The 17983-nt window shown below is 32.8% G+C and overlaps 1 protein-coding gene across 3 annotated transcripts in view; it reads right to left on the bottom strand.

Moving 5' to 3' along the window:
* SYCP1 (synaptonemal complex protein 1) overlaps positions 1–17983 on the bottom strand; it is a 129066-nt gene that overhangs the window by 44550 nt on the left and 66533 nt on the right. For 2 of the 3 annotated variants that reach the window (XM_028102103.2, XM_028102102.2), the window contains exons 18-22: positions 17242–17359; positions 16362–16432; positions 13811–13892; positions 7969–8031; positions 7737–7799 (exon numbers count right to left, since the gene is read on the bottom strand). In XM_028102103.2, coding sequence (XP_027957904.1) covers positions 7737–7799; positions 7969–8031; positions 13811–13892; positions 16362–16432; positions 17242–17359 — 397 coding nt within the window. Of the gene's footprint in view, positions 1–7736; positions 7800–7968; positions 8032–10775; positions 10839–13810; positions 13893–16361; positions 16433–17241; positions 17360–17983 lie in introns of all 3 variants that reach the window. The other variant, XM_088022917.1, reaches the window with a different exon arrangement.

Raw genomic sequence — 17983 nt, forward strand, 5'->3', positions numbered from 1 at the left:
GTATGGTACTGGCAAAAAAAACTGACATACAGATCAATGGAACTGAATAGAAAATCCAGAAATAAACCCACAATTACATGGTCAATTAATCTTCAACAAAGCAGGAAAGAGTATCCAGTGGGAAACAGTCTATTCAACAAATGCTGTTGAGAAAACTGAACAGCAACATGCAAAAGAAACTGGACCACTTTCTTACACCATACACAAAAATATATTCAAAATGAATGAAAGACCTAAATGTGAGACCTGAAACCATAAAAATCCTAGAAAAGAGAAAGGCAGTAATTTTTCTGACATCAGCTGTAGCAACTTTTTTCTAGATAGGTTCCCTGAAGCAGGAAACAAAAGCAAAAATAAACTATTGGAACTACATCAAAATAAAAAGCTTCTGCACAGTGAAGGAAACAATCAACAAAACTAAAAAGCAACCCACAGAATGGGAGAAGATATTTCCAAATGACATATCCAATGAAGGGTTAGTATCCAAAATATATAAAGAACTTATAACACTCACCCAAAAAAACAAATAATTCAACTGAAAAATGGGCAAAAGAAATGAATAGACATTTCTCCAAAGAAGATGTACAGATGGTCAACAGACACATGAAAAGATGCTTATCATCACTTACCATCAGGGAAATACAAATCAAAACCACAATGAGATATCACCTCACACCTGTCAGAATAGCTAAAATCAAACACAAGAAACAAGTGCTGGCGAGGATGTGGAAAAAAGGAACCCTGTTGTACTGTTGGTGGGAATACAAACTGGTGCGGCCACTCTGGAAAACAGTACGGAGGTTCCTCAAAAAGTTAAAAATAGAACTACCCTATGATCCAGCAATTGCACTATTGGGTATTTACCCAAACAATACAAAAACACTAATTTGAAGGGATACATGCACCCCTATGCTTAATGCAGCATTATTTACAATAGGCAAACTACAGAAGCAGCCCAAGTGTCCACCAACAAATGAATGGATAAATATGTATATATAATATATATGACATATAATACACATATATAATATATAGCATTATAGACACACACAATAGAATATTACTCAACCATACAAAAGAACAAAATCTTGCCATTTGCAATTGACATGCATGGAGCTAGACAGTACAAGGCTAAGCGAAATAAGTCCGTCAGAGAAAGATAAATACCTTATGATTTCACTCATATGTGGAATTTAAGAAACAAAACAAATGAGAGTAAAGAGAAAAAAGAGACAGAGACAAACCAAGAAACAGACCTTAACTATAGAGAACAAACTGATGGTTACCAGAGGGAAGGTGGGCAGGGTGGATGAGTTAAATAGGTGACAGGGATTAAGGAGTGCATTTGAGATGAGCACCAGATGTGTGGAATTGTTTAATCATTATATTATACACCTGATATTAATATTACACTGAATGTTAACTGGAATTAATAAAAACTTAAAAAAAAGAATAAGAGAAGCCACAAATAACCAACACCAGGATTGAAAAGAGAACGTAATTATAGATGCTGCAGACAATTTTATAGAAAATGTAGACAAACTGGGAAAAATCCAGAAAAATAGTATTTACCAAAATTGAGAAATAATAACAAAATAATACAACTATTGATGAAATTGTATGATAAATTGCAAACCTTTTCACAAAGAGAACTCTAGGCCCTGGAGGCTTCATCAACGAGTTCAACTTTATCAAGATATAATGTATGTGCCATAAAATGCAGAATTATTTTTAGTGTAACAATTTGGCAAGCTTTGACAAATGTCTTTACAGCCATGTAATGATAACATAAATCAAGATATAGATCATTTCCATCATCCCAGAAAGTACCCTTATGCCCTTCTGCAGTCTAAACCCCACTTCCCAGAGGCAATGTTCTGCTTTCTGTCTCTATAAATTGGCTTTATCTATCCTAAAACTTCACTTAAATGGAATCATGCCAAATATATTCTCTTGTTATAGAGATTATGTTGCTATGTTCTGAGATTCATCCATGTTTCTGTAGGTTTTTACTGCTAATATTCAATTGCATTAATATAACAAATTTGTTTATCTAGTCTATTAATGGACATCTGAATTATTTCCAGTTTTTTATAAATAAAGCTGCTATGAACATTCTTGTGCAATACTTTTAGTAAACATGTTTTCATTTCTCTTATGTAAATATCTGAAAAAAATTGCTGGATCATGTATGCTTAGTTTTACAAGAAATAACCAAAGCATTTTCAAAGAGATTGTACTATTTTACACTCCTAATAACAATGTTTGAAAGTCCTGGTTAAACAATATCCTCACTAACATTTGTTGTTGACAGTCTTTTTAACTTCAGCCATTCTTGTGGGCAGTGCTCAGCTTCATGGGCATAAGAACTGTGTAATGATACAACACCCTGAACTTAGTTTCCTGCTCTGTTATAGTCATCCTGAAATTTTTAATGATTTTTGATTAATGATTCTGTAGTCATCCTGAAATTTTTAATGAAAGGTGCCCCACCGTTTCATTTTGCACTGAGCCCTACAAATATGCAGCTGGTTCTGCTTGTGGGTGTAGTTATATCTCATTGTGGTTCTATTTTTCATTTCTTAGAACTAGAGTGTTGAACATTTTTTTCATGAGCTGATTAGTCATTTGTACATTTCCTTTGTGAAGTGTCTATTCTTTTGCCAACATTTTTATTTTTTATTGTGGTAAAACACCTATAACATAAAATTTACCATCTTAACCTTTTTTTAACTGTACAGTTTATATTATTGTGCAACCAATCTCCAGAACTATTTTCATCTTCTAAAACTGGAGCTCAGTTCTCATTAAACAACTCCATTTTTTCCCTCCCCACAGCCTTTGGCAACCACCAATATCTGGCCTATGAATTTGACTACTCTTAGGTACTTCATATAAGTAGAATAATACACCATTTGTCCTTTTGTCCTCAAAGTTTATCCACACTGTAGCATCTATCAGAATTTCCTTCTTTCTTAAGGCTGAGTAATATTCCACTGTGTGTGTGTGTGTGTGTGTTTGTGTGTGTATACACACATTTTGTTTGTCCATTAAATATGGGCAACAAATCAATAAATGTTGGGTTGCTTTTATCTTTTGGCTATCATGAAAATGCTGCTTATGAACATGGGTGGACACACATCTCTTTAAGACCCTGCTTTTAATTCTTTTAGGCATATACCCAGAAGTGGAATTACTGGATCATACGGTTAATTCTCTTTTTAATTTTTTGAGTAACCACCAGACTGCTTTCCATGGTGATGGCACCATTTGACATTCTCATCAACAATTTATAAGAATTCAAAATGATCTACAACTTCACCAACACTTTTATAGTACCTATTCATCAATATGTCATTTGTCAAATAAATGTTTTTGTCAGTATTTGCAACTTCTTTGTATCTTGACTATTTTTTTTTTAGATTTTATTATTTATTTGACAGAGACAGAGATAGTGAGAGCAGGAACACAAGCAGCGGGAGTGGGAGAGGGAGAAGCAGGCTTCCCGCCTAGCAGAGAGCCCAATGCGGGGCTCAATCCCAGGACCCTGGGATCATGACCTGAGCCGAAGGCAGACACTTAACGACTAAGCCACCCAGGTACCCATGTATCTTGACTATTTTCTTAAGACCCTTTTGAAATGTAGATCTTTCAGATTTTGATGAAGTCTAATTTATCATAATTTTATGAATATTGCTTTCTGTGCCCTAAGAAATCTTTGCTGACCTCCAAGCCATGAAGATATTCTACTGTATCTTCCTCTAGAGGCTTTAGAGTTCAATATTTTTAGGTCTATAGCCCATTTAAAATTAACTTTTGTTTGTGGTTTGAGGTAGGAGGGTTTTTTCTCCATGTGGATATTGTTACTCTAAAACATTTGTTGAAAAAACTTTCATTTCTCCCATTGTATTTTTTTTGTCACCTCTGTTGAAAAATCAATGGACTATGTATCAACTAGTCTATTTCTAAACTTTCCATTCGATTCCACTGATCTCTTTGTCTATCTTAAATATAATAATATACTATCTTGATTACTGTAGCTTTAAGGTAAATCCTCAAATCAGGCAGCCTAAATCCTCTGACTTCATTTTTTTTTTTCCAAAATCGTTGGGTCCTTTGCATGTTCATATACATTTTATAAGCAGCTTGTTAAGGTCTATTTAAAAAAAGATTTGCTGGAATTGTGATGGGGATTGATTGGGAAAATTTGACATCTTTAAAAAATCAAGGCATCTAATCAATGAACATGAATATGTATATTTACTTAGGTCTTCTTTGTTTCAGCAATGTTAGTGCTTCTTAGTGTATGAATCTTCAATATATTTTGTTAAACTTGTCTCTATTATATGGATTTTGATGCTTACTGTGATACTGCGTTTTAAAATTTTTCAGTTAGTAATTGTCAATAGACAGAAGTACAATTGATTTTCGGTAATCAACTCTGTATCCAGTGACTTTGCCAAGTTCACTTACTGGTACACTAGCAACTTGGTAGAAATGTTAGAATTTTTAATACAGACAAATATATCACTTAAGAAGAGATAGTTTAAGGGCACCTGGGTGGCTCAGTCAGTTAAGCATCATACAGACAAATATATCACTTAAGAAGAGATAGTTTAAGGGCACCTGGGTGGCTCAGTCAGTTAAGCATCTGCCTTTGGCTCAGGTGATGATCTCGGGGTCCTGGGATCACCTGTATCAGGTTCCTGACTCAGTGGGAAGTCTGCTTCTCTCTCTCCCTCTGCCCCTCCCCCTACTTGTGCACTTTCTCTCTCAAATAAAATAAAAATCTAAAAAAAAAAAGAGATAGTTTAACTTACCCTTTTCTAATCTATATATCTTTTTCATATCATCTCTTTTTTTGTTCTGCTTCTCTTTTGGCTTTATCAAAATTTTTTAGTATTCCACTTTTTGGTTTTCGGCTCAGAGGAGATGAAGATGCAACTGTCTTAGGTCATCCCAAATCCAGGTTCATCTGACACAGCTGCCTCCACCATGCTAAGTTCAACCCCAGTGAGATCAAAGTTGTATACCTGAGGGGCACCACTGGGGAAGTTGGTGCCACATCTGCCCTAGCCCTGACGATCAGCCCCCACGTCTGTATCCAAAAAACGTTGGTGATGACATTGTCATGGAAACCAGTGAATGGAAGGGTCTGAGGATTACAGTGAAATGGATCATTCAGAACAGAAAGCCCAGACTGAAGTGGTACCTTCTGCCTCTGCCCTGATTATCAAAGCCCTCAAGGAACTGCCAAGAGACAAAAAGCAGAAAAACATTAAGCACAGTGGAAATACCACTTCTGATGAGATTGTCAACAAAGCCAAACAGATGCAGCACCAATCTTTATCTAGAAAACTCTCTGGAACGATTAGAGATCCTGGGGACTGTCCAATCTGTGAGCTTAAATGTTGATGGCCACCACCCTCATGATATCATAGATGACAACAATAGTGTGCAACAGAATGCCCAACTAAGTTAAGAATTACAAAGGAAAATATTTCAATAAAGGATCATCTGACAACCAATGAAAAAAATTATTTCATATTCCATTTCAGTTCCTCTATTGGCTTTTCACTATGTTTCTTTGCATTATTTTATAGTGGCTGCTCTAGGGAGAGTAATATGTATCACTAACTTACCATAGTCTACTTAAGACTTAATAGAGTACTATTTTCACGTATAATGTAAAAATCTTAAAACAAAATAGTCGTATTATCCTCCTGCCCTTTGCGCCATGCTTATATCTTTTTTAAATTAACATATAATGTATTATTTGTTTCAGGGGTACATGTCTGTGATTCATCAGTCTTACACAATTCACAGCGCTCACCACAGCACATACCCTTCCCAATGTCCATCACCCAGCCACCCCATCCCTCCCACCCCCCCTCCACTCCAGCAACCCTCAGTTTGTTTCCTGAGATTAAGAGGCTTATGGTTTGTCTCCCTCTCATTTCATCTTGTTTCCTTTTTCCCTCCCTTCCCCTTTGCACTCTATATAGCACTTCTTAAAGAAGCCATATATACACTTTAAAAATTAAGAAAAATATATATAGCCTTTTATATTTATCTATATAATTGTTTCTAGTTTTCTCATTCCATCCATTGATTTAAGTTTTCATCTGATGTCATTTTCCCTCAGATGGAAAAAAAATTCCTTTAGCATGTCTTTAACACATTTAGTACAACTCTCAGTGTCCTTATTTTTGCTGCATACAGAATTGTGGCTTGATAGTTTCTTTCTGGCACCATTTTACATATGTCATTCCTTTGTTATCTGGCCTTCACTGTCCTGATTCAAGGTCAGCCCTTATTTGTATCATTGTTTCCCCTTTCTCTGGCTGCTTTTAAAAGTTTCTCTTTATTTGGGTTTACCTACTGTGACTCAGGCACACCTGCCTAGGTATCATTTTCTGTATATCTTGCTCTGGATTTGCTAAAAGCCACAGATTTGCAAGTTTCTGCTTTTTATTAAATGTGGGAAAATTTGAAGAAATCTTTCAAATAACTTTCTTTTGCCCTATTCTCTTTCTCCCCTCTTCTTAGGGTCTCCAATTACACATTTAAAACCACTTGATATTGCTCCACAGGTGACTGAGGGAACCCTTCCTTTTTTTTTTAATCTTTTTTCTGTGTTTCTCTGACTAATCATTTCTATTGATCCAGCTTCAAGTTCACTGTCACTCTTTTCATCCATCTTCAATCTACTACAAAGACCTTTGAAGTTTAAAATATTTTACTTTTCGCTAATGATGTAATGTATGGTGATTAACATAACAATAAAAAATTTAAAAAAATTTTACTTTTCAAAGGTACAATTTCCATTTGATGTTTTAAAGTTTCCATTTCTTCACTGAGATTCTTCATTTCTTCATTATAATCATACTCTCCATCTTTGAATATACTTGTAAAAACTATATAAACGAACTTACCTCCTAATTCCAACATCTGGGTCATCATAGAGTAATTTCCTATTGACTTATTTTTATACTACTAATGGTTATCTGTGTCATCTTCATTTTAGGGCTACTACAAGTAATGCTGCTATGAATATTGCGTATATTTCTCTTGATTCTACCTATAGAAGGCTGAATTACAGGATATATGTTATCAATTATCTTTCCATAGGATTCCAGCAGTTTGAGAATTCTTTTTATTTTTAACACAAGGTTTATATATTTTTAATCTCAAATAGTATTAAAAGGAAGGTATTAAGATCTTTGCTTTCCTAGAAAAGGAACATCATTCAAACACTGAGAACCACAGTTTTCCATTCAAGACTCAAAAACTATTTGAGTACTTACTGTCAGTTGTTGTTCAAAGACTTAGGAATATGATAATAAACAAATTAGGGCTCTGACATCATAGCTGACATTCCCTAACTTTAACTTGTTTCTATAAAATCAATTGTTCTCAAACTTCTTGTGAAGCAGGATAATCATATATAGACCTTCTATAATATGTAGATTCCAAGGCTCTACCCCAAACCTACTCAATCTCAAATTTGAAGGTATGGGTAAGGAATATGAATACACACATATACCACACATATTCATATATTTAAGCTGCTTAGATTGTTCTGATACAGCTAAGTCACAGACAAGCACTCATTAAAAGGATTGATTCCTACAATCTCCAAAAGAATTTTTGAAAATAACTACTACAATATAATTTAAATTAAGTTCTTATCTACTTACTAGTATTTGAAAAACAAAAATAAACATTCCAAATACCTTTATCTCATAAACATTCAGTTGCTTGCTTTCCGCTGTGCCCTTTTTTTTTAAGGCCTTATTCTGTAAAAAATTAAAATAAAGAATTATGCTTAATAACAACATGATTCAATTTTGCCCTGCTACTGACTCAGACTGAAATTACTAAAGGAAAGGAAAGCATTATTCTCTAAAAGTGTAGTGAAAAAAATCATTTTTCTTTAGTAGTTTAATTTTAAGAATCAGTACATACCTCCTGCTGGAGTTCTTCAATACACTTGCTTTTATTTTCAACTTGTTTCCTTAAATTGTTACACTAAAAAATTATGAGAAATTATAATTATTTTATTTAATATTTCAGTCAAAATAAGTAATTTCAAACTAACAAAAATATTGCATAAAATAATATAAAGGTCACTATAAAAATCATGTAGTTTAGTAATTCCATTAATGTAAAAAATTATGTGATCAAGCATAAATTTTAATAAAGATTTTATCAATACAAATTTGAAATTCTTCACATTTCTTAACCTACTTAAAGAACACATGAATTCAATTACTTTAAGGAAAATGTGCCTCTTGGTCAATTCTATATAAATGCTGAATTGTATTATTAATTGGATTTTGAAAAGCTACAGCCAGAGGTAAGATTAACTATAACTTTGCCTTCCTTACTCATTATTCCTCATTTCTCATTTCTGAGTCTTCTTTTACTTTTATATTTGGGGAAGGGGGAAAATGTGATACTCTATCTCCTCCTAACTACATTCTAACTCTTCTTTCAGAAATAACACCTGAACCACTTTTTTATATCTTACTTTGAGAGACTATTTCACCTGAGTACACTGGCATGATTGGACTAAGAGGCATTAATCTAAGAAATAACTGGAGTACCATAAAAGCAGCACAGATTTCTAAACAGTCCTAAAACATTACAGATATGTAAGTTGTACTAATTTCCATCAAAATGGAAAGAAACTCCAATGGAAAAAAATTTAATCTCTCAGCACAAAATACTGTTAAATATTTTTATTGCAAAACCCACGTGCAGTCATAATTGGCTATTATTCTAAAACATGAGTAATACATGGTACAGCTGTTTAATATCTTTTTTAATATGCCCAACCCCTAAATGGTCTACTTCAGAAAACTCAAAAGAAAACAAAGGAAGAAAAGCTACAGAAAAATGAGAAACATTTTGGTGATTTTCATGCCAATTTTACTGGTATAAATACATTAGCGGGTGCAACTATTTGTGTATACAATTTTTACTTATTTTAAAAATCAAGGATTTCCAATTTGGGCAGAAAAGCCACCTGTATACTATGAACCACCTTCCTGATAAAGATAATTTAAAAGGAAATGGCTACAAAATAAGGAATCTGCTTACTTGAAATTATAACTTTAAAGTGATAACAGTAGGTTTGGGGGTAGCACCAAAGCCAGCTAAGGACATCTGCTGAAACTACCCAGTGTAAGGGAGATAGGAGATAAAACTTAGAGCTCACTAAAGGTGAGGAATTCAATAAGACAACCCTGCATAAAGCCACAAACTCAAAAGACTACCTATTCCATGAAAATGTAAAAAATAAATCTGCCACACAGAAGGGTCACAAGAAAACTTGTCTGTCTTGATGCTAGCACTGAGTGAAAGGTATCAAAATCTTCCCTGAGAATTTGTAGCCATGAGATAGCCTTACATGAGTTTATAGCCTTAATTCATGCTATCTCTATAATTTGGAAAAACCTAAGATGGAGAATTTAATTTAAAATGGCTCCTGGTACATAGTGCTCCCAAGAAAATCTTTTTGGGAAGATATAAACTTTGACACAAGCCTCAAAGAATTCCCATAGATAAAATTCCAAAGAATCATAAAAAAAAAAAAAAGAATTAAGAATCAATGAGTAAACATCAGCAGAAAGAACAAAAAGCAGAATCAGACCTGAAGAGACTTCAGATATTGGTATTCCTATAAAGCCATCTTTATAACTGGCATTACTACAATCCAAAAGTAAGTGTATATCTTACTAAAATAATGACATCAAAATTATCAACTTTGAATGTAATTTGACTGTCCATCTTACTCTCCTTTCTTTCTGAATAAGCTAATGAAAATTAAAATAATTTGCCACACCTTTTAAATTTCAATAATCTCCAAATTTAGGGCTAATTAAGATAAATATATTTGGTAGAATTCCCAAAATTCTTTTTTAAGATTTTATTTATTTGACAGAGAGAGACATAGCGAGAGAGGGAACACAAACAGTGGGACTGGTAGAGGGAGAAGCAGGCTTCCTGTGGAGCAGGGAGCCTAATGTGGGGCTTGATCCCAGGACTCTGGGATCATGACCTGAGCGGAAGGCAGACGCTTAACGACTGAGCCACCCAGGCACCCCGAATTCCCAAAATTCTTGAAAAGGATTTAAACTACCAGGTTTTTTTTTTCCCAATTACAGTTCATCTCGAAGTAATATAACTCACAGGCATAGAAACAAAGAATTTTATTCACCACAATTCTAGGCAGAATAAAATGGTGTTATCAGAGGTCAGAACTTCAGAGATGAACTATACTTTTCCAGACTACTTACTATATAGAAGGTCAAGTTTAGGATAAATGTGTGGAGATGGGAGAAGTGAATTGGGATGGACAGCCAGGCAGTAAAAACACTTAATGTCACATAAATAGAGCAGAAAATTTTCTGTAGCTCCTTTGATTATATGAGTGAGAGAAATGTCTAACAATAATCTTTATAAAGCATCTTGCCACTCTAAAGATATCTGCAACAAATACAGCTGCTAAGAGTGTAAAATTTGGGGAAAGGAAAGAGATAACTAAAGAGGAGTTTAATGAAACTTTGTTCTCTGAAGCAATGTACAAAACTCCTGAACCCAGAGCTTCTTCAAAGAAACCTGGAGTAAAAATCCAAAATTATTCCTTAAAGCCTTCAAAGAGAATTGAAATCTCTTTAGGACCAGTGTAAAGGCTGGTCCTAAAGAACCTAGTCATACTGTTGTTACAGTCTCTTTTCTCAAAAACGCTTTTTTCCATTTGATAATACCTTGTTTTCTAAGATCTTCATTTGTTTCTCTTTTTTTAAAACTTCACATTCAATGCTGCGAGCCTAAAAAACATCATTTGCCATCATATTTAAAATGTTAACAGAATTTCTATTTTCTTCTATGCGTATCTTTCAGAAATGGAATTATAAAACTTAGTCTTCTATTTCTACAAAAATATACATACTCCCAGTTTATTGCAGTATCCTTTTTTAAAAAAGAAATTGTCTTTAATGTTTTTGTGTTAATGCTCATCATTATTTTAATCTTAGCCCAATATCACTTTGTAATATTTTATCAACTTTCCCAGTTTACCTTGAATTTTTTACAGTTGTCTTGTCAAATGTTTGTAATCTTCTAAATATGTCTTTCACAAACATGTTAATCTGAACCTCAGAACAACCCAATGATAAAGAAATGGCAGGTATTATTATCTCTATTTTAGAGATGAGAAAATAGGCTCAGAGAAAGCATGTATGAAATATAAATGTCTGAACTAAGGTAATGGATTGGGGGGAAAAGGTGTAATGAATTTCAATGTCAGGCAAATTTCTGAGAACTACTTGCAAATTGGATTCTTTCTGGGGAAATGTTTCAATAAGTAAATTGAAATCCAACCACGGAAAAAGCTTAAATATTCCAACTTGTCTTGCATTTTGGGCTTTTTTTCCTTAACTCATCACTAATATCTCCTACATTGGTAAAATATATTTAAATTCTTGGTAAAGGATTTTTATTTTACATTAAACACCAAATTCATGCTTTTTCCCCATCACAAAAGGATTAGTGTCTTGAAGCAGCCTCTGATGCAAATTTTAAAGTAGTGAATTACATAGCAAGTCTTCAGGAGATTAAAGTCCTTTTTCTGAACTTAATTAATATGAAACTGAAAGAAAAAAACAGCTTTTTGAGAGGAAAAAAATGTGGTACAGTCTAAAGAACGTTAGAAGACCAGCACTACTACTTCTTAGTTATGTAGCCTTTCAAGGCTTTTTTACCCTTTGGAGGCCCAATTTCTTAATTCATAAAATGAGAACAAAAATAACTTGTGGTTAACTAAGAGAACATATATAAAGAACTAGAATGTTCTTGGTACACTGTAAGCCCTTAAAAATACTAGCTCATCTCATCTTTACAATCTTAGTTATAAAATAGTCTTACAACTTTCTAAAAATACATATGACACTTCTCAGGTCAAAAGTCTTCAATAATGTCAAATTCCTAAATATAGTTTATGAGGCTTTAAATAACCCGTCCTCATCTCTCCCAACCTTCATTTCCCCTATCCTTCATCTCTCCATGCTCATCTCTCTACACTCATCTTTTTTTTCTTTTTTATTGTTATGTTAATCACCATATATTACATCATTAGTTTTTGATGTAGTGTTCAATGATTCATTGTTTGTGCATAACACCCAGTGCTCCATGCAGAATGTGCCCTCTTTAATACCCATCACCAGGCTAACCCATTCCCCTACACTCCTCCCCTCTAGAACCTTCAGTTTGTTTTTCAGAGTCCATCGTCTCTCATGGTTCGTCTCCCCCTCTGACTTACTCCCCCTCATTCTTCCCCTCCTGCTATTTTCTTTTCTTTTTTCTTAACATATGTTGCATTATTTGTTGCAGAAGTACAGATCTGCGACTCAACAGTCTTGCACAATTCATAGCGTTCACCATAGCACGTACCCTCCCCAATGTCTATCACCCAGCCACCCCATCCCTCCCACCCCCCCACCACACCAGCAACACTCAGTTTGTTTCCTGAGATTAAGAATTCCTCATATCAGTGAGGTCATATGATACATGTCTTTCTCTACCCTCATCTTTCCCTACTCCATCCACTATTACTACTATCTTAAACTCCACCTTTCAGCCAAGATGAAGTTTCATAGTTGTTTAAATATGACACTCTCTCATACTCTGTATATTGTCTATGTGTGTGCTTATAATTTATAATACTCTTCTCCCTGATATATTTGTGTCCACCCCTCTGCCTTCCACTAATTCCTATTAATCTTAGGTTTCAAACCAAATGTCACTTCTTCCAGGAAGCTTGTCCTGACTCAACTTTTGATTAGATACTCCTTGTATAGGCTAGAGTAGCAATTATACAGAGGAGTTATTTTAGTCTGACCACCATTCTTTCCTGAGAAGACTCTGTTAGTGTAAATTCCATAATAATCCTGCTGAATCCATGTAGTTTGATGGAAGCTGATCTGTCTAGGAATAGGTAGGTACACAGCTCAGGCTTCACCAAATTACTCTACCCCTTAGCCACAATGATTGACTCAGGAATAAGTAAGTAAACTAAACTAGGCCAAAGTCTTCTCCAAGATTTTTTTTCAGAGCTTTCAAGACACTTTTTTAAAGCCTTCCAACTAATTCCAGTGCCTTTCACATCTCCCCATTCCATTCTTAAAAATTAAAAATGTGACTTCCCTAATGAAAAAAAATTTAATTGGATCACACATTATCCACCAGGACAAATGAAATCCAAATTGGGCACCCAGAACAGTGCCTGGCACAGGTAGGTAGCTAATAATATGTGCTGAGTGAATGAAAAAACACAGTCAAGGCCTTCACAATCTAGCTTGATCTATCTATTCTGGCAAATCTTTTCCCCACTATGTATATTGTATACTATCATCAGGTCATATACTATTCTACTTTTGTGACATTCTTCCCTAAAAACCTTCCTGTCTCAATTTGTTGAAATCATATCCACCAAAGCACAACACAAACATATCAATTTATCAGTATGTTCTTTACTACTAAAACACGAACACTTTTAGCCTAAAAATGTAAATCAACATTAAGTATTGAGCATTTGTGAAAGAAATTTGGAATTATGCTACTATTTCTTCTAGATGTAAACCATGTAAGCAAAATAACCCAACTTTGCCTATAGTTTTAAGGTCAACAGCCTAGAATAGTCCCTATATTGATAGCATACTTCACTTTATTTTGTTTTAGACATGTGGTGTTGATTTTATGATTTGAAATCCTGTTATACAATTTATTATTAAATATAACATACATTTTCTTCACTCTTGTCCAATTTACATTTAACTTCATCTCCTTTCTGTTTTAGTTCTTCTCTCACAGATTCCAGTTCATTCCTTAAAGGAAATGGAAGAGTGACATTGTAAAAAAATTTTATATTTTTGTTTTACTCCTTTTCTGGGATTTCTTAAAATGGTTGACTATTATATTTTTTTGTTGGTTTAAATTTTCATTTTGTTTGGTAATTTTTCATACATTAATGTCAACAGGCACACTTCCTCTCCTACATTTAAATTACTTTATAATTTAATTTGAAACTAATTATCTAGATCCTCTATCCATAAAAAAAGAAATACTTATTTCTTATTTAAGCCAAGATTTTACTTTACTCTTTTCTTAAAGAAGTCATAATTAGTCATCATTCTAAGATGTAGTCATAATTTTATACAAATAAATTAGGGACATAAATGCAAGTGATGTTAATGAAGAACTACTTGACTGAGATATTTACATAGACAAATATTCTTACATAGAGAGAGAGTATTTCTGGAAACACAAGAAACAGTGATAACTCTGGGGAAGGAAACTAGATAGCAGGAAGACAAAGGATAGATAGTTTCCTTTCCCTGTGTTCCCCTTTGTTGCTTTGAATTTTGTGCCATATGCATATATTATCCTTTCAAAATTTTTTAAATTAAAAAAAAATCTGCCTGTTGCACATAACACAATGGTATTTTTGTCTCAGATCCTTGAAGCTATTTCTAGTCTCCCTGGTTAGCACTAATATGTTGCTGGGTTTAGCCTGCATGCACAGAATATTATTCAATCATATGGAATAACTGGTCTTATAAAAACTGAATCCAGGATATTTGCTCTTTAACTGAGTATTAAATTTTTAATTGGCATATTCTAACTTTTCCTATACATTTATATTTACAGTTCTATAAGTCTATAGAATAGGTAGATGTACAAAAAGATATTATCCAAATAATCTGAATTCTCTTAAATAAAAAGCAGTCTTTCCCTAAAATAGGTCTTCACTTTTTATCCTCAAAATGTACAGTGCCTTAGTCACAGAGATTCAATCTAAAAATAACAGCTACTTCTCAAGGAGAAAATTGAGCAACAACAACAAAAGCAATCATTAGAAATACAATAAAAGTTAACTTTCCAAACCTAGAAAATAACAGTAATATGGCCAGGAACTGTACGCAGCACTTTATTCACATTACCCCATATAACTCAATCCTAACCTAAATGCCAACCAAATATTAAAAAACAAAACTTAATACTTCAGACTATAAGAACAAGAGCGCCCCAAAATTTGGAAATCATCTAAATTACTAATGGATTAAAAGGAAAGAAAATACAAAAACATGTTACTTAGGAAACAAACATGAAAACACTATCAAAACCCAAGTCATAGATCCATAGCTGTGTTAAGAAGTATACTCCTATCTTGAAATGTTTTTATTATTTAAAAAGAGAAAGAAAAACTAAATATCAATATATCAATTTGAAAAAAAACTAAAAAAAGATTAATATTTGATTTCAAGCAGGCAAAAAATTTCTAAGTAGGAAAGCAATAGGAAAAATTACCCCCCCACATAAAAAAAAGACAACTAGCTCTAATACAAAATCAAAAAACTTATGCATGACAAAAAATTACCCAAAGTGAAAGGAAAAGAAGTCTGGGGAAATATGTACTGTAAATAAAACAAGATAAAGGATTACTACATTTTTTAAAGTTTAAATAAATCAGTAAGAAAACAATTAAGACCTCAAAATATTAATGGGGAACAGATATAAGCAATTTAGAAATAAGAAATTCGAGCAAGCAAGCATAAAAAATTCCAAAGCTTATTCAAAAAATGAAAATTACAAATCATAAGAATAATGAGTTTTTATCTATTATATTATCAAAAAATTTATGATAGTACTCAAAATAAATTAAAAGATTTTGGAACCATCATTTTCATACAACATTTGTAGTACTATATGGTTTACAACCAGTATAACCTATTAGAAACCATTTGATTATCAAAAATCATTGAAACAATTATTCCAGTAACTCAGTAAACTTTACTCCTTGAAACGTAGTCTATCAAACTCAAAATAAGGGGAAAAAATCTGTATGCACCAAGATGTTGACTACAGTACTATTTATGACAGTGGAAAACTAGAAAATGTAAATATCTAAAAACAAAAAGGATTAAATACTGTTATATCCACTTGACTGGTTTATAGGCATTAAAATAGAGGATTGTGAATGGACAATGTTTAAAAACAATATTTTAAAAAAATTTCTCGTCTAAATTTTCTTGTATATAATTATTTTCTTAAATATTAAATATAAGAAAGTTCAGGATGCTTTAAAATTAATCTCTAAGTCTAATCTCACTATTTCAACACTAAGAACAAACATTACAATTTTATTTTTAAGCAGAATTCCAACAAAGTAATTCTAATTTTTTACTTTATACCATATTCAACATTATTATCTAAATTAACTATAACAAATTAACAGAAAAGAAATACTAAAATCTCTTCCCAGACTTAAAAAAAAGCCAACTCATTAGTCTTGCCTTAACTGTGTTTCCATTTCTTCCAGTTTTTCTATTTGTTTCAACATCCTTTCTTCTTGCTTTTTGCTATTCTAAGGAAATAATCAATGTTGTTTATATTAATTATTTTGTTTCAACAAAAATAAAGTTGAAACTATTATTTAAAACCTTTATCTGCCAGCATAAAATTCATTTAGTTATATATAAAATAAGACAATGGGCTATTTTCCTTGCATAGTTCCACACTATTTTTCTAGCCTTATTTTAATTATTCCCCTAACAATCTCTATATAGCAGCTAAAAAAACAAGTCTTACTTGTTTCCCAGTGATAATTTAAGGCTTCTATCCTCTGTTCATATAGTTGTGGCTTCAAGGAATGCTTTTCCATTCACTGTTACCTACTGAATTCATAGTTATTCATCTTTTAAGGCCAAAATCAATGCTATACTCTCTCTGAAGCCTTCTCTTCCACCAAGGCAGAAGTAATCTTGTCAATTCCGATTACACTTGGTCCCCAAAACAATATATAACAGTATTTTGTTTAAGTTATTTGAGCATTTAGTTTTTCTATTGAGCCATAAGAACTTAAAGAGGAAGATATTTCATTCACCATTATATCCTCCACATTCTTACATGATTTACTTAATACTTGTTGAGTAAATACTTCATAAAAATCTTGATGCTTAAAATTAAATTAACTTTATCAATGGGTAGTCTCTATATTCTGTTGCCCATTATCACCATCAAAATCAATATGCATATTTTTCTTCTGAAACAAAGTATCAGCTCTAACATAATCAGATTTGTAAAAGTGAAAGAATTTTGGAAGATAATCTATTCTAATACCCTAATTTTACAGGTTAGAAAATTAAGTCACTGGTACTTTCTTTATCAACTCACATCAATATCTTCTTGCTGTTTCTTGATTTCTAGGGCCATATCACTTGTTTCTTGTGCTAGTTCTTTGTTCTCCAGTGAAAGCCTGTTGCAGCTTGCATTTAGTTCAGTAGTCTTAAGCCTATTTTTTAAAAACATGTCAGACCTAAATATTTACCTATTAAATTATATGATGTGGAATTTAATTGAAGATAATCTTAGGGTAAAGGGAGAAAGGGCTGGGAGTATAAATAAGATTGGCCATTAGTTAATAATTTCTGAAGCTGATAGATATATGCTGTTTCATTACATTATTTCCTCTACTTTGTACATGTTTAAAATTTTCTGTAAGTTTTTCAAGAGGTCCTATTTCCTTGAATATTCCCTGAGCACCTCATGCCCCATATTTTTCCACAGATTTTAAAGTGTATATTATTTTCTTCATATAATTTTTGTCTATAGTATACTGTCTCTTAGAAACTATTCCAAATTTCTGGTGATTTGATTAAAGTAAAGTAGTACATGAGGCATGAACTATTTTTAACAAAATATTTTCATTAAAATAAATAAAACTCAGTTTAACTTCTGTGCACAACACTTGAACTGCTCTAACAAGGTCTCAAATGTTCTGCACTGGAAGAGAGATTACTGCTATTATTGGTTGCAATAAGGATCAATTTTAAATGAAAGAAGGGGACTGTGTGGCTCTATGGAATGATTTCAGCAGCACCTATTATCTTCTACTTACCAGTACTGGAAATTCATT

The sequence above is a fragment of the Eumetopias jubatus genome, unplaced genomic scaffold (genome assembly GCF_037043125.1).
Source record: "Eumetopias jubatus isolate StellerSeaLion01/CBP00866 unplaced genomic scaffold, mEumJub1_p1.0 scaffold_4, whole genome shotgun sequence".
Classification (NCBI taxonomy): domain Eukaryota; kingdom Metazoa; phylum Chordata; class Mammalia; order Carnivora; family Otariidae; genus Eumetopias; species Eumetopias jubatus.